We start from the raw sequence: 24,746 nt of genomic DNA, 5'->3' as shown, positions 1-24,746 counted from the left end.
AAGATGCTTTCCAGCTGGAAAGATGGATGGTGAGGGACCACTCAGTGATGCCAAGGAACTGACCCTGATCCCTACTCCCACTCCAAAGATGTGACCTTCCTGGCTCTAAAATTAACTCAAGAAACTGCAGACCCTCAAAATTAGATTGTAAAGGTTCTCACCACAAAGATCTGGGTGTGATGGCTCACACCTGTAATCCCAGCACTTTGGGAGGTTGAGGTGGGCAGATCACGAGGTCAGGAGATCAAGATCCTCCTGGCTAACACAGTGAAACTCTATCTCTACTAAAAATACAAAAATTAGCCAGGCATGGTGGCAGGCGCCTATAGTCCCAGCTGCTCAGGAGGCTGAGGCAGAAGAATCGTTTGAACCCGGAAGGCAGAGGTTGCAGTAAGCCGAAATCGTGCCACTGCACTCCAGCCTAGGTGAGAGAGCGAGACTCTGTCTCAAAAAAATAAAATAAAATAAAATAAAATAAAATAAATAAGATTAGGTCAGGTTCTGTGGCTCCTGTCTGTAATCCCAGTGCTTTGGTTTGTTTGTTTGTTTATTTATTTATTTTTGAGACAGAGTTTTCCTCTTGTCGCCCAGGCTGGAGTCCAACGGTGGATCTCGGCTCACTGCAACTTCTGCCTCTCGGGTTCAAGTAATTCTCTTGCCTCAGCCTCCTGAGTAGCTGGGATTACAGGCAAGTGCTACCACACCCGGCTAATTTTGTATTTTTAGTAGAGACAGGGTGACAGGGTTTCACCATGTTGGTCAGGCTGGTCTTGAACTCCTGACCTCAGGTGATCTGCATGCCTCAGCCTCCCAAAGTGCTGCAATTACAGGTATGAGCTACCGAACCTGGCCTGTAATCCCAGGGCTTTAGGAAGCCCAGGCAGAAAAAATACTTGAGGCCAGGAGTTGGAAACCAGCCTGGGCAACATAGCAAGACCCCATCTTTACAAAAAATGTTAAAATTGGCCAAGTATGGTGGCATATGCCTGTGGTCCCAGCTACTCAGGGGTTCAGGCAGGAGAATTGTTTGAGCCCAGGAGTTTGAGGCTGCAGTGAACTATGATCATGCCACTGCACTCCAGCCTGGGTGACAGAGGGAGACCCTGTCTCTAAAAAAAAAAAATGAAATAAAGTAAAAACAAATTAAAATTTAAAGACCCCCATAACTAGATGGTACATTTAAACCTAAATAGATCAATACCTTTATTAAACATTAATGTCATAAATACTCCAATAGACATAGATTGTCACACACACATACAAACACACACACACACAACAAGCAGCCCCTCATGTTTGTATCCATTCATTACACACAAGTATTAAGGTAGTTTATATAAATTTTTCCTGAACAGAATGCAAGTCCTAAAAAATAAAGGGCTGTTAAACACCCTAGAATTAAACCTCTCAAATCAGGCAAGATTCTATCAGCACCAAAAACACATCTTTTTTAGTCCTGCATTGTATCTTTAATTTGTTGAGCTTCTGTGTCCTTGACTAAAGAAATCAAGAATTTCCAGTGTATGGATGTGGAAATCGGAAGTGGGGATGGAGCAAGGAATGGGTGTGTCATTCTGTCATTCCTTAACAGACCTGAAAAATGCAAAGTTCTGATGTAATATTCCATTTCACTAATGATTCCATTTTATACTGGATACACATAAACAAATATTTCTCTACCATTACCTGTGAAAAGAAAAATAAAAGCACACTATCAAATATTTCTGTTCACCAAGGCACTCCATTCCTTGGCCAGTAAGATAAAATCTTTTTTTTTTTTAAGATAAAATCTTCAGAACGCTGTAACTATCCTTCTGCTCCCTTACACAGTATTGCAACACACACACACACACACACACACACTCACACACACAGAAGTTCATTACTCATCATGACAATCTTGTGGTCTTCTTTCTGATTTACTTATCATTTAATTAAAGTTCTTCTGGAATATTTTCATCAAACAGAAGTAGGTGTAGGATAATAAATTATTTAGAAAATAATTCTAAATCTTGTGTAATTTTGAATATATTTCTTTTACCTTAACAGTTATATAGGCTGGGCGCAGTGGCTCATGCCTGTAATCCCAGCACTGAGGCAGGCTGAGGTAGGTGGATCACTTTAGGTCAGAAGTTCAAGACCAGCCTGGCCAAAGTACTGGGATTACAGGCATGAGCCACTGGGCCCAGTTCACCAGGATATTCCTTAAGTGTTTTATTAATCCAGATTGGGATTTGGTGAATTCTTTCATTTTGAATACTCAATTTCTTTTTAGTACATAGGATTTATTATCATTATTATTATTATAGGTTTGGTTTAATTATAGCTTCTCTTCTATGTTTCTTTTTTAAAAACCTTTCTAGGCATTATATCATTTACATGTAAGGTTGTCTGAATCTAGACTTCAAAGACTTTGTCAGTTTCTTCAATATTTCCATCTGCTTGTAATTTTGTTTTATGTTTTGAGATTTTTCTCTCACTGAATCTTCTGGGCCACTAATTTAGCCTGCAACTATCCTCTTCTTCAATCATCAACTGAAATTTAAAATGAAAAACTCATGTTTCTTATTTATTTTTTCTTTTTATTTTTTTTTAGACAGAGTCTTGCTCTGTCGCCCAGGCTGGAGTGCAGTGGCATGATCTCGGCTCACTGCAACCTCCGCCTCCCAGGTTCAAGTGATTCTCCTGCCTCAGCCTCCTGAGTAGCTGGGATTACAGGCGTGTGCCACCACGCCCGGCTAATTTTTGTACTTTTAGTAGAAACGGGGTTTCACCATGTTAGCCAGGATAGTCTCGATCTCCTGACCTCGTGATCCGCCCACCTCGGCCTCCCGAAGTGCTGGGATTACAGGCGTGAGCTACTGCGCCCGGCCTTGTTTCTTATTTCCGCAAAGTATTTTATGCTATAATAGAATCTCTTCTATTCTGGCTGGGCACAGTGGCTCACAACTGTAATCCCAGCACTTTGGGAGGCTGAGGCAGGCGGATCACTTGAGGTCAGGGATACGAGACCAGCCTAGCCAACATGGTGAAACCCTGTCTCTACTAAAAATACAAAAATTAGCTGGGCGTGATGACATGCACCTGTAGTCTCAGCTACTGGGGAGGCTGAGTTGGGAGAATTGCTTGAACCCAGGAGGAGGAGGTTGCAGTGAGCTGAGATGGCACCACTGCACTCCAGGCCTGGGTGACAGAGTAAGACTCAAAAACAAAACGAAAAGGAATCTCTTCTATTTTATTTTATTTTATTTTAGTATATAAATTTAAGGGGTACAAGTGCAGTTTTGTTACATGGATATATCTTGTAGTGGGGAAATCTAGGCTTTTAGTGTAACCATCACCCAAATATTCAATTTTACTTTCTTGTTCCTTTTTGGTCCAAGTTATTGAATGCCTTCATAGATTTCTGCTTTTCCTTGGGCCGGTTCCTTTCAGATGGACCAGTTCCTTTCCTTAGCTCACTCGTGAGTCTATTTATCACTGGGGTCCAGACCGAGCTAACTGGATACTTTTGCAATCTCTCAAGTAGTGCAAGGTCTAGGATTGGCTTCCCCTTTGGTAGGTGACATGCCAGCTGGCAGGTTGAAAGGGGATCTGGGAAGCTTTATTGTCCCTGCTGTCCTCAATGGCAGAAGCTAGATCTGTACAGCCTCAGGCCTGTGGGACACCATCTTTTCATCCTTGAAATTCTCTCCTTAGGAGATCAGCAGGGCATAGATTTTCTCCAGCCCAGCTCTCCCCAGAAAGGGAGCTCTGGTCATTGCTCTGGGCTTCTTACTGCTGGTCCCACCCCCCCATCCTGCTTCAGTCATTCCTGTTGGTTGAACAGGAGGCACCAAGCTTCACCTGCCTGATGGCCACAGCTTTAGCTGCACTCAGGAAGGGGAGTTAAGCTGGTGGTTGAAACAGAGGTAGGAAGAAAAACTTGCCATTGTGTCTCATTGGTTTAGGGATGTGGAACCACGGCAACTTCCGTGAAAGGCTGCAGAGAGAAAAAGATAAATATTTAGAGCAGTAATTTTTTATTGTTGCCTGTGGAGTCTGAATCAACGGGAAGGCAAATATTATTTATCGAACACTTAAAATAGTATGTCAGGCATGGCGCTAGGAACTTCAGATAAGTTATCTCATACAATCTTCACGATAACACTATAGTTTTGGTTCGTTAAGAGATGTGAAGGAACTTGCTCAGGGTCACCTCGGCAAGCTATTCAATGGACTAGAATGATTCAAATTCCAAATGTCTACCGTTCCCCATTGAGCTGGAGAGAGAGGGCAGCCTCCCTAACGAGCCAGCTCTACAGCTTCAGCTCCCAAAGCTTGCAGAGAACCAGTTGCCATGACAACAGGACAAAATGCAGAGACCCTAGTTGCTGGGAGAAAATGACATGAGCCAAAAGATTAAAAAGTCACCCTGGTACTGGAATGTATGAGTTACTTACAAAGACTGCCTGTAATTTTGAGAGCTTAAACCACCAGAGGGAGACAGAGATTGCCAGAGGCGGGGGAATCTGTATTCCAAATGCAGCTGCCTCCCAGCGCTCCCGCCTTTTCCCCACACTGAGGACCTCTGCCCAGTCTCCAGGGTTGACCCTCCCTCTTTCAGAGCTCCTCAAACTATCTCCTCCCAACCGGAGCTCAGGACCTGGGACCTGGCCCCTTGAGGGTGACAGAAAGGTGACTTGCATCTGCTGGGGGAAAAAGCAGAGGCATTCAGAAACGAGAGCCCTTCCAGAAAACCAGTTTGCACAATGACCAGGAACTCTGACACCTTAAACCCATGGGAATCTTGAACAGAGAAATCTTAGACACTGAGGTAAGGGTGGTGCTCAGAAAGTATTTTGGTCGAGATTTTTCCAGACCCTTCGATTCATAGTGGCATAGATGCTGGCAACCTGCTTGCTAGTCACCCAAGCAATTCCAGCCTGGCGTCAGGGAGGAAGATGCCCTCCGTCCTCGTTCATCTGGAAAAAGCAGGGTAACATGTGTTAACTCTTACATATCAAATTCCTCTAGGAATTCTGGGGATTCCTTTTATTTGGCTCAGAGAGGAAACACCTAGAACATTTATACTCTAACCCAGAGAACTGAGGTGGCTTCCTGGGTATTTCTGCTGTGCATGAAGAAAGAAGCTATTTCATTTTGGCCAAAAACATAAGTGGGGGCTGGATTCAAAAGCAGATTCTCCCCCTTAAAACAGCTTCTTTCTTTGCTTCTAGTCATTAGAGACAAGTCATGAGTCTCTTAAGCAGTAAGCACGTGAACAATTGGTCTGGTTCTAATAAGTGGCCCTTCCAGCAGCACTTTAGGGAGCAGAAGTGTATGCACTGCTGCAGAAAATGAGTTAGAAACTATCATCAAGGAGGAATGTTGAGCTTGCAGGAAAAAAGTTATGAAGAATTACCATATAGCAGGGGAATGACATGTCTTCACTTCTGCTCCAGAGAACTAGACTAGAACCAAAGGGTGGTCCTGGGCATGAGGCATGAGGAGAACTAGGTAGGGAAGAGGTCTGTGGAGAAGAAGTAGAACCAGATAATGGAAACAAACAAACAAAAATAATCAATGCAGATAGAGTCTGATTCTAGCCAGGGCTTCTAGGCAGCTCAGAGCCTAGTGTCAGAGGATGTAATAAACTCAGCACCATCTGGGACAATCACTGGGACCAGGCACTCCCCTCCAGCAGGCAGGACAAAGGATGCCAGGAAGCTTTCCAAAGATCCTTCCTCAAAGGACCGTCACAGCTGGTGGTGGGGTATGTAGAGGGCAGGAGGCAAAAAAGAGAACGCATGGTACCAGCATTCCATCACCAGGACAAGGCCTGGTGAAGGCCTGGCAGGAAGCTAGGTCACTGAATAGAAACTAAGGGGCTAGGTTCAGTGGCTCAAATCTGTGGTTTAAAAAAAAAAAAAATTAAAATTTGACTTTAGTCAAATTACATTTAAAAGAGTTTAATTGAGTAAAGAATGACTGGCAAATTGGGCCATCTCCTGAGCCAGAGTAGACTCAGAGACGCCAGCGTAGTCACGTGGTGGAAGATTTATGGGCAGAAAAAGGAAAGTGACATACAGAAAATGGAAGAGAAATGCAAAAACAGCTGGATTGGTTATAGCTCAGCATTTGCCTTATTAGAACATGGTTGGAACAGTTGACCACATTTGATTGGCCAAAACTGGTTGGTTGGCACAAGAGTAGGCTATAGTCTGTTTACAATTCCATTTAGCTTATAGTCCACAATGTACAGAGAAACCTTTAGGTTGAACTTAAAATATGTAAGGAGGTAGCTTTAGGCTAAATTTGATTTAATACTTATAATCCCAGCAGGTTAGGAAGTTGAGGCAGGAGGATCTCTTGAGGCCAGGAATTCAAGACCAGCCTGGGCAACATGGGGAGACCCCATCTCTATAAAAAAAAATTAGCCAGGGCATGGTGGTGTGTGCCTGTAGTCCCAGCTACTCGGGAGGCTGAGGTGGGAGGACTATTTGGGCCCAGGAGCTTGAGGCTGCAGTGAGCTATGATGATACCATTATACTCCAGCCTGGGTGACAGAGCAAGACTTTGTCTCTAAAAAATGAAGAAAGTAAAAGGAACTAGAGGAGTAGACTCTTGGTTAAAGCCCAGCTGGTGGACTCAGCCAATAAAACAGGAGGATTAAGCAGGAAGGAGAAGCACGAGGAACACTGTGACTTGAGCTTCACACGGCCCAGGATGCACGAGGCCTGTGGTGCCCTGCTGTGAGAGCTGTGGCAGAGCATGTGGCATTCTGGAGTCTCTGATCTTCTTCTCACAGTAATGTTTTTCAGTGCTTGAAATAAAATACCCAGGATTATAAAGGAAACCAACAACATTGAAGGATTGTTATCAAAATAGTATTAGAAAACACATTTTTGAGTCCAGGCATGCCTGTAACCCCAACCCTTTGGGAGGCCAAGGAAGGCAGATCACCTGAGGTCAGGAGTTCAAGACCAGCCTGGCCAATGTGGTGAAACTCCATCCCTACTAAAAGTATGAAAATTAGCCAGGCATGGTGGCGTGTGCCTGTAGCCCTAGCTATTCAGGAGTCTGAGGCAGGAGAATCGCTTGAACCCAGGAGGTGGAGGTTACAGTGAGCCGAGATCACACTACTGCCCTTCATCCTGGGCAACAGAGTAAGACTCTGTCTCAAAAAAGAAAAAAGAAAAAATTTTGACCTAGGGACATGTAGCAACAACAGATATTCCCATGTATTAAAGTACCTAGGGGCTGGTGAGAGGTGTGGCAGAACATGTGGGTCTGGGGAATGGAGAGCAGCATGCAGAGCTGGAGAAGACCAGGAAAGACAGAGGGAGGGACCACAATGTGGAGTCCACTGAAGAGGCAACTTTGGGAGGTGATAATGACTTAAATACCAGAAAAGTTACTACAGAGGTCAGAGGACTTGTTGTCGGGCTGCTGGGAAGAGGGTTTTTCGGTGTGTGAAAGGTTAAGCCTTTAAGACTCAACTCAACCTCCATCCTCCTGGGGCCCAGGAGACACAAGACCCAGGAAATACCATCTGGAGATCCGCACTATAGCCACCCAACTGTCTTCCATGTTTTTTGTTTGGGAGCTGAGTGCTTCAGAAGCAGGATCCTGTGGCATTTCTTGTTTGAATGGTGTCCAGTCAGCTTGACTGCCAGCTCAGCTTCCCCCAGTCTCCCCAGCCTGGGACCTGCTGACCTCCCTTGCAGGCATTTCTCCATTCTAGCCTCCAGGTCCATTCCCTGCTTTGGGGTAAGAGGCCCATAGCTCAGCACTGCTCATTCAGGCTTGTTTGGTGCCCAATGATGATGCATGAATTTCCTCCTGCTTCAGAGACCTTCAGGCCCTAGTTGGGTGAACTAGACATCTGCCTTGCTTCTTCCACTTGGATCTCTGTCATGGAAGCCTGCCTGGTGCTTCAGTTCCTCCAGTCCTGTGCCTGGCTTGCCCATTCTGGGCTCAGTAGCTACGGCCCTGGTAACTGTGGACTTCCTTCCTGATGGCACCTTCTGCTTGTCCACCCTGCTGAACATCCCTTGCCTCTAGTCATCCTGATATATTGATCTGGCAGCCTACTGCTTTACACACATCTGCTTTCTGCTGGCCTACCGTCATTGTCTCTGGTGGGACCTGTCTGCCAGGTGCTGAATATGTTCTGAAAGTAGACCTGGCCATGCATGGTGGCTCATGCCAGTAATCCCAGCACTTTGGGAGGCCAAGGTGGGAGGATCGCTTGAGTCTGGGAGTCCAAGACCAGCCTGGGCAACATAGCCTCTTGAAAAAATAAAATAAGAAAATGAAAATAGAGCCAACAGGGTTTCAAGATGAATTACATGTAGAGTGTGAAAGACATGAGTAAAGGGCCGGGCACAGTGGCTCACGCCTGTAATCCCAGCACTTTGGGAGGTCGAGGCACGTGGATCATCTGGGGTCAGGAACTCCAGACCAGTCTGGCCAACATGGTGAAACCCCATCTCTACTAAAAATACAAAAATTAGCCAGGTGCAGTAGCGTGTGCCTATAGTCCCAGCTACTTGGGAAGCTCAGGCAGGAGAACACTTGAACCTGAGAGGCCTTGCACTCCAGCCTGGGTGACAGAGTGAGACTCCGTCAAAAAAAAAAAAAAAAAAAAAGACATGAGTAAAGAAAAACTCTGAGGTTTTTGGCCTGAGAAACTGGAAGGAGTTGCCATCAACCAAGATGGGAAAGGCTGGAGGAAGATTGTCTTGACTAGCTCAGATTACTATAACAAAATACCTTAGGCTGCATAATTTATAAACAACAGAGATTTATGTCTTATAGTTCTGGAGGCTGGGAAGTCCAAGATCAAGGCAGCAGCCAATTCTGTGTCTGGTGAGGGCTCACTTGCTCTGCTTCATAGATAAGGGTGCCTTCTCACCTTTATTCCCTATAGCTGCAGAGCTGAGATCGCTGAAAATCAAACACAGAATTTCACCCTGTGTCTGGCTGAATCTCATTGCAAGTTGTACTCTTGGCCTTGCAGAGTGCCCACTATTAAAGTGAGAGCATTGATTGAGAAAGAATGGAATCTTGTTAGTTGAGGTGGGAACGTATGGCAAGATCCTGGCAAAGCAGGGGGCACTGAGTCCCTGAATTCTGATGAGTCTTTTTGCCAGTGGAAGAGGTCTCTACAACCCTAGTGGTATCAGCCTCTCTCCTCACAGTGGTATCAGCCTTTCCACGAAGTCATGACTCACAGGTCCAGGAATCAAGGGGTGAAAGTGACAGCATCACTGTTCACTATTACCCTTGGTAACCCATTAGCAAAATCTTTGCTTCCTGGCCCCGTAATCTTATGCTCTGGTGACCTAGAGGTCTTAGTTCCGGAGGGAAGAATGCTTCAACCGGAAACACAGCAATGATTTCATTGAACTGGAAGTTAAGAGTGTCCCCAGCCACTTTGAGCTTCTCATGGCTCTGAATCAACAGGCAAGGAAGGGAGTTCCTGTGATGGCTGGGGTGACTGATACTGAATACCAGGAGGAAATTGGACAACTACTCCACAGTGAAGATCAGGAAGAGTATATCTGGATTACAGGAGATCCCTTAAGGTTGTCTCTTGGTACCACTTAGGATTAGGGTCAATGGAAAACCACAACAACCCAATTCAGGCAGGACTCTTAATGGCCTAGACTCTTCAGAAATAAAGATTTGGGTCACCCCACCAGATGAAGAGCTACAACCAGCTGCAAAGGGAATATACAGTGGGCAGTAGAAACAAGGTGGTTACAAATACCAGCTATGGCCATGTGACCAGTTACAAAAACAAGGAATGTAATTGTCATATTTCCTCCTCATCTTGTTATGAATGTTTGAGTTTCTATTTTTCATCTTTTATTCCCTTATCATATAACATAAATACTGACTTTATATCATAGTATTTATTAATTTTACACCCTAGTATTTAAGTTACGGGCTACCAATAGAAGAATAAACATCACTGATGGATTTTACCTCCTCTTTTGGGGAAGGGATTGGTGCGTTTTCAGTTGCATATAGGGTAGTTAGTTGTATCATGTTAGGTGGAACTATGACCTTGTTATTGACTTTTTTTGTTTGTTTTCAGGAGTCTCGCTCTGTCACCCAGGCTGGAGTACAGTGGCATGATCCCCGTTCACTGCGACCTCCACCTCCTGAGTTCAAGCAATTCTCCTGTCTCAGCCTCCTGAGTAGCTAGGATTACAGGCATGTGCCAACACACCTGGCTAAGTTTTTGTATTCTTAGTAGAGACGGGGTGTCATCATGTTGGTCAAGCTGGTTTCAAACTGCTGACCTCAAATGATCCACCCTCCCCGGCCACCCAAAGTGCTGGGATTATAGGCATGAGCCACTGTGTCCAGCCTGTTACTGTTTTCATTTGGAGATTAAATATGTTTTACAGGGAGGCATACAGGTGCCAAGTTGACAAGAGGTAGACTTGTGATGGTTAATTTTATGTGTCAACCTTACTAGCCCTCAGGATGCCCAGATATCTGCTTAAACATTATTTCTGGGTATGTCTGTGAGGAGGTTCTGGAAAAGAGTAGCATTTGCATCAGTGGACTGACTAAAGTAGATTGTCCTCTCCAACATGGGTAGGCATAATTCAACACTTTGAGGGCCCAAGCAGAAGAAAAAGGTGAAAGAAGGTTGAATTCTGTCTCTCTACTTGAGTGCTTGAGCTGAGACATCAGTCTTTTCCTTATCTTGGAATGTGAGTTATGCCATTAGCACTCCTCCTTCTCAGGCCTTCAGACTCAGACTGGAATTCATGCCATTGGCTTTCCTGGGTCTCTAGCTAGAAGACAGTGGATTGTGGGATTGGTCAACCACCAACATCTTGTGAGTCAATTCCTTATAATAAATCTCATTTTGGGCCGGGCGCGGTGGCTCATGCCTATGAGCCCAGCACTTTGGGAGGCCGAGGCAGGGGGATCACCTGAGGTCAGGAGTTCGAGACCAGCCTGGCCAACATGGTGAAACCTCGTCTCTATTAAAAATACAAAAAATTAGCCAAGTGTGGTGGCGCATACCTGTAATCCCAGCCACTATGGAGGCTGAGGCAGCAGAATCGCTTCAACCTGGGAGGTGGAGGTTGCAGTGAGCTGAGATTGCGCCATTGCACTCCAGCCTGGGCCACAAGAGTGAAACTCTGTCTCAAAAATAAATAAATAAATAAATAAAAATAAATAAATAAATCTCATTTTACATGAACAGTCAGCCCTCTGTATTCATGGGTTCCACATCCATGGATTCAACCAACCACAGATCAAAAACATTTGAAAAAAAGAAAAGAATAGTTGCGTCTGTAATGAACATGTACAGACTTCTTTTTCTTCTTATAATTTCCTAAACAACACAGTATAACAACTGCTTACATAGCCTTTACCTTGTGTTAGAGATTATAAGTAATCTAGAGATGATTTAAAGCATACAGGAAGATGTGCATAGGTTCTATGCAAATACTACATCATTTTGTATAAGGAACTTGAGCATCTGTGGATTTTGATATCCGTGAGGGGTCCCCCATGTAAACTGAGAGACAACTGTGTGTGTGTGTGTGTGTGTGTGTGTGTGTGTATCCTGTGGGTTCTGTTTCTCTGGAAAACTCGAATACACAGATGATTTTCATAAAAATGAACATTCACACCCATGCAAATACCCTAATTTTGAGTTCACATCACACTTCACATTACACTTGTATTTTTCAAGTGTATTTTTGGAAACCACAGCACTATAATACTGTGTTCTGCTGCATCCCAGGAGATTCCTTGGTTGGTCACGTACTTGCCCTTTCATGGATAGTCCCTGGTGGGTTTGATGGTCTAGCAGGGATCAAAATGAGCTGGCTGTCTGACCTTTCTCTGCTTTCTCTCCCCTCATCTCTGCTTCCTAAAGAATCCCACATTGGTTGCTTCAATGACTTCCAATTGCTGTCAGAACTTTCAGATCTAATTAGATTGAATTTTAATTACTGGGTCAGCAGTGAGCCTGATCTGACTTTTGGAGAGCTAAGGTTGACCCCCACTAAGGGTGCAACTGCCCAAGAAATGCAAACTGGCTCACTCCATTTAGACTTGGAGGTCAAATACCAGAAATAGTTCAGAAAAGTAGTGGTGGCTGGCTATTGAAGCCTCTTCCTTAATTTGAGTAGCTCTCTTCCCTACTTTACAGAGCAGTGGAGATGGCGGCTCAAACCAGAGCCAAGTAAGTAACTTACAAGTGAAGGCACATGCACCTTCCTGACTGTTGACACCATGTATTTCCAATTTACCATTATCAAGTGGCTGGAGGTCCTCATCTTTCTTGGCTGTCAACAGTTAGAGATGATTATTTTAAAATATACAATCTAGGGTGGGTGTGGTGGCTCAGTCTATAATCCCAACACTTTGGGAAGCTGAGGCAGGTGGATCACCTCAGATTCGAGACCAGCCTGGCCAACATGGTGAAACCCTGTCTCTACTAAAAATAAAAAAATTAGCCGGGGTGGCCAGGCATGGTGGCTCATAACTGTAATCCCAGCACTTTGGGAGGCCAAGGTTAGTGGATCACCTGAGGTCAGGTATTTGAGAGCAGCCTGACCAACATGGAGAAACCCATCTCTACTAAAAATACAAAATTAGCCGGGCATGGTGGTGCATGCCTGTAATCCCAGCTACTTGGGAGGCTAAGGCAGGAGAATTGCTTGAACCTGAGAGGCAGAGGTTGCAGTGAGCCAAGATCACGCCACTGCACTCCAGCCTGGGAAACAAGAGCAACACTTCATCTCAAAAAAAATAATAATAATAATAAAAAAAAATTAACCGGGCGTGATGGCACACGTCTGTAATCCCAGCGACTTGGAGGCTGAGGCAGGAGAACTGCTTGAACCCAGGAGGCGGAGGCAGCAGTGAGCTGAGACTGTGCCACCAGCCCGGAGGACAGAATGAGACTCCATTTCAAAAAACAAAAAAAAATAAAAGTACAATTTAAACAAAGTGTCTCAGATATCTACTTTGCAGCACTGCATTGATTTGCATTTGGCGAGTTTCCTTTAACATCAGTATACTTCTCCTGCATCATTGACCTCCTCAGGCCAAAATTTGGTACACTTGATGCTAGACCAGCATTCTCTTTTTCGTGTGTGTGTGTGTGCGCACGCGTGTGTTTTGAGACGGCTCTGTCACCCTGGCTGGAGCACAGTGGCAGGATCTCAGCTCACTGCAGCCTCTGTCTGCTGGATTCAAGTGATTCTCATGCCTCGGCCTCCTGACTAGCTGGGACTACAAGTGTGTGCCACGCCCTGCTAATTTTTGTATTTTTAGTAGAGACTGGGTTTCACCACGTTGGCCAGGCTGGTCTCGAACTCCTGACTTCAAATGATCCCCACCTCAGCCTCCCAAAGTGTTGGGATTACAGGTGTGAGCCACTGCGCCCGGCCACTAGACAAGCTTTGTTTCTGCTAAAAGTAGATCTGAGCTTATCATACCTGTTTTTTCCCCTAAAGACAAACAGCCTGAAAACCATCCATTTAAGAATGCTGAGGCTCTCGGCATAGGATTGAGTACTACTGAGGTAGGGACAGCCCCATAAGCTAGTTGATACCTGAACAGGGCTGCTTATGAAAGTCACAGAAAATTTTCATCTTTTTTTCTGCATCAAAGTTCCTCCAAGGAAAATATCAGTCTGGCCATCCAAGTACAAAAATAGCAACCCACTAACTTTACTCCTTATCCAAGGCTGCAAACTTCAACACAGTCTACAATTCTTCAATTACTAGAACTATAAATAGTAAGCTACTAACAATGGAAAAAAGGAAAACAATAACAAAACATCTAATACCGCCCTTTGTTATCCAAATTCTTTTCCACATGTTGGTTTCCAAAGGTTTCTTCCTTTGCTGATGACTCATTTTAAGCTTGCCAGGAGTACAGCGCAAAAGCAGTAGTGAGCAAAGATTTATGAATATAAGAAAGAACCAGCCGGGCGCGGTGGCTCACGCCTGTAATCCTAGCACTTTGGGAGGCCGAGGCGGGTGGATCACGAGGTCAAGAGATCGAAACCATCCTGGCCAACATGATGAAACCCTGTCTCTACGAAAAATACAAAAAATAGCTGGGCGTAGTGGTGCACACCTGTGGTCCCAGTGACTCGGGAGGCTGAGGCAGGAGTATCACTTGAACCTGGAGGTGGAGGTTGCAGTGAGCGGAGGTCACGTCACTGCACTCCAGCCTGGTGACAGAGAATCCGGCAGGTTCACCTTGGGCTCAATGACCCCGCTTCTGTAAATGTGTCCTCACCTCAAAGCGGGGGTGAAAAGACCACTCACTGCAACACAGGAAGGCAAATCCTAGAATGTATTAATATATAAATAACTAAAGGAAAAATCTCATTCCTATTCATTCCCATTTTTATGACTTAACATGTCTGCAACACATTCATGTGGTAATAAATGTTTGTTATTCTCTAGTCACAATAAACCTGGAAAGTGTTGACTCACGGGTTAGGGTCAGAGAAAGGAGAATGGTTCAAACAGCTTCTAAGGATTGGTTTCTAAGAATCAGGATGGGAACAGGTGCACAGTGAACCTTCAGCCTTTACAACCACCTGCTGCACTTGGACATCTCAAAAGCACATCAAGTGCACATTGTCTAAAACCCAGCCTACTAACTTCCTTCTCCATTCTGGCTTCTAGGATCCTCCTAACTCGCTAAATGGTATTAGTTGTGAAAGCCAAAAATCTAGGTTGCCATCCTTGACTCATCCGTTCCCCCACTCACCCTGTCTCAAACCATAACTCACTCCGGTTCATCCACTTGATCCCTCTGGAAGTAGCCACTGTCATTAAGATCACTCCTGAGCTGGGCACAGTGGCTCATGCCTGTAATCCCAGCACTTTGGGAGGCTGACGTGGGCAGATTGCTTGAGGTCAGGAGTTCAAGACCGGCCTGACCAACATGATGAAACTCTGACTATACTAAAAATACAAAAATTAGCCAAGCATGGTCATGCAAACTAATCCCAGCTACTTGGGAGGCTGAGGCACAAGAATCGCTTGAACCTGGGAGGTGGAGTTTGCAGTGAGCCGAGATGGCACCACTGCACTCCATCCTGGGCGACAGAGCAAGACTCTGTAAAAGATTACTCCTGCCCAGACCTCCTAATTTCTTCTGATCCATTTTCCCTTAAAATTTACAAATATTGGCCAGGCGTGGTGGCTCACACCTGTAATTCCAGCACTTTGGGAGGCTGAGGCGAGTGGACCACCTGAGGTTGGGAGTTCAAGACGAGCCTGGTCAACATGGTGAAACCCCATCTCTACTAAAAATACAAAAATTAGCTGCGCATGGTGGTGTGTGCCCATAATCCCAGCTACTAGGGGGGCTGAGGCAGGAGGATCAGTTGAACTTGGGAGGCAGAGATTGCAGTGAGCAGAGATCGTGCCACTGCACTCCAGCCTGGGCAACAGAGCAAGACTCTGTTTCAAAAAAAAAAAAAGAAATTTACAAATATTATGACATAGTTCACAAACGCCAAAGCAAAATAATATATAAATATGTACACCATAAAGCATGTTAACAAAATGAATATTCACACACTGACTAGCCAAGTTATGAAAACACTGCCATCATCTTTTAAAAATGTAAATATAACCAAATCACTCTCTGCTTAAAATGCAAATAATTTGGCCACACTGGTCTTTTTGATTTCCAGGTTCTGGATGCCTCTTATCTCAGGATCTTTGCTGTCACTTCCGTTTAGAATGTGCTCTCCCACCTTCATTCTCCACCCATTAACCTCTCTTATGAAATCCTCCTGAGCAGTCAGGATTTCCTTCACAAGCACTTACCACATCTGGAATGACACAGCTCTGACTGACTGTTAAAGACTGGAAGCTCCATGTGAGCACAGACCGCATCTTTTCTGCACATCATTGCATATCTTGCACCCAGTGTAACGCCCTGGCACCAGTACCTGTTGGCTAGATGATAAGAGGAGGAATTTCCTGGGTTGTGGATAGGGGCCAGGGGAAGAAAAAAAAAAATATCTTACAATTTCATAGGTAGTACAGCCATTCCTTATGAAAATTAGCATTTTTCCCCATTAGTAAATCCTACCTTTAATAAATTCTGGCCTATGGGGCCATATATTTCAAAGGAGTGCCTAATTTAATTGCTTTGGCCTTGATATGCTCCAAGAACATAGCAATCTTCTACTAGTGGGTCTCTCCATATTAATTTCCATTCATTTCGTTATGGCCCATGTGCAACAGCCCTTAGGACTAGTATATTTATTTATTTATTTGAGACCGAGTTTTGCTCGTCGCCCAGGCTGGAGTGCAATGGCGCAATCTCGACTCTCTGCAATCTCCACCCCCTGGGTTCAAGTGATTCTCTTGCCTCAGCCTCCTCAGTAGCTGGGACTACAGGTGCCCGCCACCACGCCCAGTTAATTTCTTGTATTTTTAGTAGAGACAGGGTTTCTCCATGTTAGGTCGGCTGGTCTTTGATACTCCTGACCCTCAGGTATCCACCCACCTCAGTCTCCCAAAGTGCTGGGGATTACAGGCATGAGGCCACCGTGCCCAGCCACGGGACTAGTATTTTATTCATTTATTTGAGACCGAGTTTTGCTCTTGTCGCCCAGGCTGGAGTGCAATGGCGCAATCTCGACTTTCTGCAATCTCCGCCTCCTGGGTTCAAGTGATTCTCCTGCCTCAGCCTCCTCAGTAGCTGGGACTACAGGTGCCCGCCACCACGCCCAGTTAATTTTTTGTATTTTTAGTAGAGACAGGGTTTCTCCATGTTGGTCAGGCTGGTCTTGAACTCCTGACCTCAGGTGATCCACCCATCTCAGTCTCCCAAAGTGCTGGGATTACAGGTGTGAGCCACCATGCCCAGCCACGGACTAGTATTTTTAAAGCTCGCATCTTGACTTTGACCTTGCTCAACCAAGAATTTATTCTTGGAACCAAAAATTAAGAGGTAAATAATTATCCTTTTCTAGTAGATAGCTCAACAAAATTAACTGGTAACAACTTTTAAGTATATATACACTGTGAAATAAATGTTTTGTAATAGTACATGTGAATGTAAAATACTACATTCACAAATACCCTGTCATGAATCAGCTATGTGCCAAGACAAATTCCTTAATCGTGTGTATTTACAACATCTTAAATAAATGAAGTGTTCATCATACATTATTTAACTAGAAATAAATTGTTATTCTAAAAAGTCAGGAAAAACTATTCTTTATGTATGAAATGAAGTTATTTCTACTTATTTTAGAGGCTATATACATAGAGAGGCCATACTTATAACAACCATGGAATTGACTGGCATTTAAATTCAGGTTCTGCAGTTTACGATAGTAACTCCTGGAAAAGTCTCATTTAGTTTCCTCACCTATGAAAAAAGCAGCATTGCCTACCAAACAGGATTACCTGAAGATTAAATAAAATAACATAGGTGGAAGCACCTGTCATCAGTTATACTCAAAAAGTTTTTTTAAAAAGTGGACATGGGATAGCATGGTAGCATATATAGGTTACAAAATCCTAAGATAGTAAGTTATAAAGAAAATAAAGCCTGGCATGGTGGCTCACACCTCTAATCCCAGCACTTTGGAAGGCCGAGGCAGGCGGATTGCTTGAGCTCAGGAGTTTGAGACCAGCCTCGGCAACATGGCAAAACCTTGTCTCTACAAAAAATACAAAGATTAGCCAAGTGTGGTGGCATGTGCCTGTGGTCCCAGCTACTTGGGAGCTGAGGTGGGAGGATCACTTGAGTCTGGCAGGTCGAGGGTGCAGTGCGCCGTGATTGCATTACTGCACTCCAGCCTAGGTGACAGAGCGAGACCCTGTCTTAAAGCAACAAAAACAGCATACAACCCCCAGAGTGTTTGTTTATATTAAAGCAAATGGTCATAAATATTGTACTAAACCTTAAAATAAGTCTGCACTTTCAGTAGCAATTAAATATTTGCTTTCAAAGGGGAAGCATATTGGCATGTTGACAAGGCCTCATGCTGACTGGCTATAAAATGCATCACTGACTCATACACGTAAACTGCCTTAGAATTAATGACTTCTAAAAAACTTCTAAGGGTTTTGCTCACTTGTGTTTTCTGCAGTGAAGCATAGAAAATCCTCCTCTCCTTGCTCCTTTTTCCTTTTCGTAGTTCTGGGCTACTTTGCCCACTCGCACTAGTTATTGCACAGCAGGGCGGCCAGGTCAGAGCTCTGGGCTGTGTGCTACGGCTTCTGCAGTGATGACTTCAATCTCCTGACCTAACTTGACAAGACTACAACTCTTCCCTGCACTCTGCAGGGGAAGGTGTGTGCTGCAATGGATTCCAAACATTGCTCATTTTCTGAATGGTGCCTTGGTTGAATGGATCTGTCCTCTTTTCTTCCTCATGCGAGAGATGTTTCCTTTCAGGTAAAATGGAGAAAGGATGTGAAGAAAACTCTTGTAAGCCATCTCTGTAGACCTTCGCACAAGTACTTTGTCCATTTTTCAGTATATTTTCTTGACAATTAGATACCAGGATGAGACTTGATTTAACATTTATAAATATTTAAGAAAAAAGGAATCAATTTGGAAAACTTTTATCAATCAACAAGTTATCAAAACAAGGTTACAAAATCCTTACATGTGAGCCTACCTTGTTACAAAAGCAAAACAAGGGTTTGCTTTTGACAGTGAATGTACAATATTATATGGTTTGCCATTATTTCCTCATTTGGAAGAAAGGTAAAATGAGAAATACAGTGTATAAGTCATTATAAGTTCAGCAGATTTTTAAAACACTTGAGACACGAGTTAGAAAAAATGCAATCGAATAAACCAATTGTAAAAGCCATTTCAAAACAACAACAAATTTAAATATCAACCACCTATTAGATGATACTAAGTAATTATTGTTTTTGTTAGGAGTAATAATATAAAATTGTGGATATTTTTTAAAGGTCTTATTTAAGTGTTATAAGTGAAATACTTACTGTGCGATTTGCTTTAAAATATTCCGGATTTTAAAAATTGTGTGTTGGATGCATGCAGTGGCTCACGCTTGTAATCCCAGCACTTTGGGAGACAGAGACAGGATTGCTTGAGGCCAGAAGTTCCAGACTAGCCTGGGAAACATGGCGAAACCCCATCTCTTATTTAAAAAAAAAAAAGAAAGAAAAATTGTTTGTCTGTTGAGGGAGGAGGGGTGTGGTGGTGGTAATGGTGTTGATAGACAATAAATATAATAGATCGCAGTATTCTAACACTGCTGTTGATATATATATATATATAAAATAAACAAAATAATGGGATTTATATATATGGCACCCAGTACAATGTACAATTTTCTTTTTTAAAAAAAGCATTTAGGTTATGCATTGCTAAGCACATCTGTAATTGATGAGAGTGACTCTGGTATCTAAACTGTTGGAGGAGGGCTGTAAGGGTAACAGGTAGGGAAGGCATATAGAAGGAATATGTTGGTATCACAGATTTCCTAAGACTCAGGGAAGGCCATAGAGCTAGGGTACTAGTCTATGCTAGAACTAATGGATTATGCAACAGAAGAAAGACAACTTCTGAATGAAAAGCTCTCTCTGTGCCAGACTTGAGGTCACCACACATCCTGCTCACACTCTGCGATGTCTGTGGGGTAGCACACCACCAGAAGCTGCTGATGGAATTACATCTTCAAGATTCAAAATGTTTAGATCCAATATATCTAATCCATAAAAATAAAGCATTCTTTATCCTGAATGCCGTCCTATGCATTCCAGAACAATAATCTAGACATTTTTCATGTAGGATTTAAATAGGAGTACAAGTGAATTAAACCATTCAGATAAAAACGCAACTAAAGATGCATTAGCTGCTTTGAGTCAATATATTTTGTGGTCAACCTGATACTCCATCCACATAAAAAAGGCATTCTATTTCTTTATTTTTTTTTATTTGACAAGCAGCAGTATCATGTTTGTCATTTTAATGTAGATACAATTATTAGGTTATCTGTCATATTACAATATTTAAGTTTTTAAATTTTATGTCCTTTAAGATACATTAAAAAAAAAAAAAAAAAGACACATCAACTGCAAACGTGAAGGGGAGAAAAAGCATGGTACCCAACCGAATGTCCACATTTCAGCAATACTTCACTCATTCTTTTAATAAAGTTTTAAGAAATGTCATAATGACATGAGCTTGAAATATCTCTAGGCATTTTCTTTGACGCTCATGACGTGGCACTGGTGATGTTGTAAACAGCAGAAAACAGGGGCTGCCAAATGACCAAATTATGGAGGCACAGGCCTGCTTTTTCCCACAGGAATACACCAAATGGTGATGGCAATGATCTTCTCACACCACGCTGGAGGAGAGCGACATCATGCGACATAGCTGTATTCATCTGCCGACGCCTGGCTGCGTTCGATGTACTGTTTGTCTATCAGAACTTCAATACACTTCTTAATCATGCTGATACTGGGATTAAACCTAGCTCTTGACTGACTAATCACCTGTGGAAGAGAGATGTCGAAGTCAAAGTACTGCCAGTTCTTCAGCTGTAAGTAATTACTTTTAACCAATCAGTTTAAAGTGCCTCAAAGGTACTGAGGTTTCAACAAATGGGCCAAATTAAGTATGAAAATAGGAACTAAATTGTGGAAAATGGATACAGCAAAATCTAATAATGATACATAATTAAGTGAAACAATAAACTAATCTAAGTACTCACATACAACCCCAAGCTTCTATTTAACGTTAACTCTCAGTTCTTAGTTCAAACACCACTTTCTCAAGAGAGTTTCCCCCAGCAGACCCCAGGCCAGGATATTTAATACATTCTCATAGTACTGCATACCTTTCCTTTAGTGCATGTTAATATAATTTTATATTTTATTTGCATATTACTTCAATAGTGTATTTCTTCCCCCATTAAACTGTGAACTCCAAAACAGCCTGCCACATCTTCAGCTGCTCTGTACTACATCCCAGGGACCAGCCCAGCTGTCTATCACATGGTAGGCTCAGGTAGTTATGGAATGAATGATGGGTCAACTTCCTTCAATAAACGGACAGAAGACTCAATGAATTGGTAAGTTTTAGACCTCTAAAATAAAGCCAAAGCGAGTATGAATTTATTATCATTTGAGATAGCATCTCACTGTGTCATGCAGGCTCAATCCCTGGGCTCAAGCAATCCTCCCACCTCAGCCTCCCAAGTAGTTGCCACCACCTGGCTAATCTATTTAGTTTTTGTTTTTTTTTTTGTGTGGTTTTTTTTTAGGTGAGAATGGGTCTCCCCTGTGTTGCCCAGGGACCTGGTCTGAAACTCTGAACTCAAGTGATGCCTCCCTGTCCTTGGCATAACAAAGGCCATTCCAGATTACAAGGTGTCCACTTGAGCATCGGTGGGGCTTCCAGCCGTGTAACCCCAGCAAACTTTTGGAGGGCCGGAGGCAGGTGGATCACCTGAGGTTCAGGAGGTTCGAGACAGGCCTGGGCCAACAATGGTGAAACTCTGTCCTCCATGAAATACAAAAATTAGCCAGGTATGCGTGGTGCACGCCTGTATTCCCAGCCTACTCAGGAGGCTGAGGCAGGAGAATCACTTGAACCCGGTAGGAAGAGGTTGCAGTGAGCAAGATCACCCCACGGGTATTCAGCCTGGGGTGACACCAGCAAGACTCCTGTTATCAACCAATAACAACCACAAAAAAAGGAATTACAGGCATGGAGCCACTGTGGCCCAGCCTTGCCAAATCCGCAATTTAATACTGAATTATTAAGTGAGTACGGATTCTGAATTAAGTGCATAAAACATTTTCTTTTAATGCTATCTGAGGATCAGGTTATTTCTTATATCCTCTTGTAAGAGAAAAGAGATTGAATCTGTACAATGACAATGCCCTCTATCCTAAGAAGCCCTGAGGACTGCCCTCTTTTTACCTCTTGAATAAGGGCATTGTGCCGAAGCACTTTTCGTGCTTTCATGATACGAACTATAGCAGCTTGGAGATACATTTTCCGGTCCTCATCGACTGCACTTCTAGTCTGCTCCATTTCCTGTTTTACAGAAGAAAATAAAAAAGACCCAACAAGACATTAAGTCACTGAACTTGTTTTAAATTCATTTTATCAGTGAGTGCAAATACTTTTTATTTTTATTTTGAGACAGGGTTTCACTCTGTTGTCCTGGCTGGAGTTCAGTGACTCGATCTCAGCTCACTGCAACCTCCATCTCCTGGGTTGATATGATTCTCATGCCTCAGACTCCTGAGCAGCTGGGATTACAGGCATGCACCACAATACTGAGCAAATTATACAGCTTTGTTGTGCCAATATCACATAACCACTGCTAAAACATCTGCTCTACAATTTCTAGGGTTAAAGTTGAAAGGTTATTAGAAAAAAATTTACATTATTATTAACTGTACTGTTAAGGTAAACAGGTAATAAAGGAGGACACAGCAATAATTTGCAAGATCATTTCTTATTAGTGATTACAGAATCTGTATCACAATGCTTTTAGATGGAGTTGTGTCAACTGCAGTAATTAGCTCCAAATGCATACTGGATCAGGCTTCAAAGGGAACAGCTGTGAAGTGCCATTTTATGTGGCTCAAGCAGAGAAGCCAGGAGAGGGGGCCTATCTCCACGGAGCTCAAGAAACACAGGAGAAGCAAGGCATAGAAGCAGGCCATGCCACATTAATAGGATCTCCTCATAGCTTTTCAAAGACAAAATACAATCTATATATTTATGTATTAGCCTGGAGGAAAATGGAATCTTGACCATTTTAGGTTTCAAAGTGAATCGCAATTAATATTTGTCTCCCCCATGGGGAATTAAGTTTCTGGAGAGGGTCTAATGTCTTATATTATCTTCACATTCTGCACCAGCCCAAGGACTGCACACAGGAGGCAATCAGGAAGCATAAGTGATAGAAACAGTCTATCCTAGACCAAAGCAACAATCACTGCTGAGTTAAAAGAATGAAGAGCAGAAGTCCCCTCCTCATACTGGCCTGTTAGGACCTCACTCCACACCCAGTAGATCACAATCTGCATTTGAACAAGATGCCCAGGTGGCTCATTTGCATATGAAAGTTTAAGAAGCATTCTCTACTGACAAGTTTTCATTTGAAACAAATGAGCTGTAGGCCATGCTCGGTGGCTCACACCTGCAATCCCAGCACATTGGGAGGCCAAGGCGGGTGGATCATGAGGTCAGGAGATCGAGACCATCCTGGCTAACACGGTGAAACCCTATCTCTACTAAAAATACAAAAACAAAATTAGCCGGGCGTGGTGACAGGCGCCTGTAGTCCCAGCTACTCGGGAGGCTGAGGCAGGAGAATGGCGTGAACCTGGGAGGCGGAGCTTGCAGTGAGCCAAGATCACACCACTGCACTCCAGCCTGGGTGAGAGAGTGAGACTCTGTCTCAGGAAAAAAAAAAAAAAAAGCTATAGAACTTTCCCTTATTTTACAAATGAAAAATATGAAATTTTATTACTTCTCAATGTGGGAATTTTCGGAGAGGATGTAAAGTTACACATTCTAGTGGTTTAAAAGCAAATACAACAAAACCATACTCTTCTCCTTAGAAAAAACTAAAATACAAGTAGAGATTTCTGTTTGATTGTAAGGTTAATAAATGCCAACAACAAACCAGAAAAGACATACCCCACTATTAATTTTGCTGTGCAACGTTTTGCACAATCTCAGTGTAAACACTTATAAAGTCCAATGCTTAAATGTTTCCCCTCAAAAAAACTTGACATTAAAAACACTTACTTGTGGTGTGTCTTTCTGCATTGATGTAGTAATTTTAAATTTTGTTCTTTTACTGCTAAAGTTCATATTTAATGAAAATGAAGATTCTGCATCAATATCTTCCTACATTTAAAAATAAAACATTTATATTTACAAAAACCAAAATCTTATAAATAAGAACTTGCTGCAAGCAATTCCACTAAACTAATGACCAAGCAAAAAAGTCTCCACTCTTACAACTTTTATATTATAGAATACCAAATTTAAGAGAAAATAATTCTTTTGTTCAAACAAACAGGAAAACCCAATTTTATTTTCTACTTTTACATCTGCCAGAATCTTAAGCAGTTTATATTTGGGAATAAGCTATTTTCTGGTCCTACTATTATATATACACTACTTTTTGATAAAATAAGAGTCAAGCTCATTGCCTCAAATTTGACATTTTAATTTTTATGAAACACCAAAGTTCATAACTTTTCCATCACCCCATTCTGAAAAACCAAATTTTTTTTACAAATGCTGCAGTAACAAAATACCCATTGTAAATGGCCTGACGGCAGGAGAAGGCTGTGCCTCCAGTAGCACACAGCATCAATTTGCCGTGACCTGGGGTGATGGTGAAAACGTTTACTTCAATCCATCTTTTATTCACTCTTCAAGAAGCAAGTGGCCTTTGCTCAGAGGAAAACTGTTAAGCCAATTTTTAGAATAACAACTTCTATATCAGGCTTAAGAAAGCCACTGATATCATAGGGTGGAATTTCTCTGGCAGAAGGATCAAAAGGCATTTGGAAGATGAACTAATTCTCAATAATAATCTAAGACATTCTGCTAAGGAATGGACGGATTCATAATTAAATTAAAAGGCCAGGCATGGTGGCTCACGCCTGTAATCCCACCACTTTGGGAGGCTGAGGTGGGCAGAGTGCTTGAGCTCAGGAGTTCAAGACCAGCCTGGCCAATACAGCAAAATCCGG

General features: G+C 42.9%; 1 protein-coding gene and 1 long non-coding RNA gene across 2 annotated transcripts in view; both read right to left on the bottom strand.

The window, feature by feature from the left end:
• Positions 1 to 3,316: 3,316 nt before the first annotated feature.
• Positions 3,317 to 19,049, bottom strand: LOC108542607 (uncharacterized). The gene is made up of 3 exons (XR_001889312.1): positions 18,101 to 19,049; positions 15,831 to 15,986; positions 3,317 to 3,982 (listed from the first exon to the last, which is right to left on the bottom strand). It is a non-coding gene; the product is annotated as an uncharacterized LOC108542607 (long non-coding RNA).
• Positions 19,050 to 19,916: 867 nt separating this feature from the next.
• CUL2 (cullin 2) overlaps positions 19,917 to 24,746 on the bottom strand; it is a 29,159-nt gene continuing 24,329 nt past the window's right edge. Inside the window, exons 11-14 of the mRNA XM_017892682.1 lie at positions 24,284 to 24,375; positions 23,788 to 23,889; positions 21,940 to 22,056; positions 19,917 to 20,507 (exon numbers count right to left, since the gene is read on the bottom strand). Of these exons, the coding sequence (XP_017748171.1) occupies positions 20,376 to 20,507; positions 21,940 to 22,056; positions 23,788 to 23,889; positions 24,284 to 24,375 (443 nt within the window). The 3' untranslated portion in view covers positions 19,917 to 20,375. The remainder of the gene's footprint in view (positions 20,508 to 21,939; positions 22,057 to 23,787; positions 23,890 to 24,283; positions 24,376 to 24,746) is intronic.

The sequence above is a fragment of the Rhinopithecus bieti genome, unplaced genomic scaffold (genome assembly GCF_001698545.2).
Source record: "Rhinopithecus bieti isolate Rb0 unplaced genomic scaffold, ASM169854v2 scaffold_23507, whole genome shotgun sequence".
Classification (NCBI taxonomy): domain Eukaryota; kingdom Metazoa; phylum Chordata; class Mammalia; order Primates; family Cercopithecidae; genus Rhinopithecus; species Rhinopithecus bieti.
This window is presented reverse-complemented; position numbering and strand designations above follow the sequence as displayed.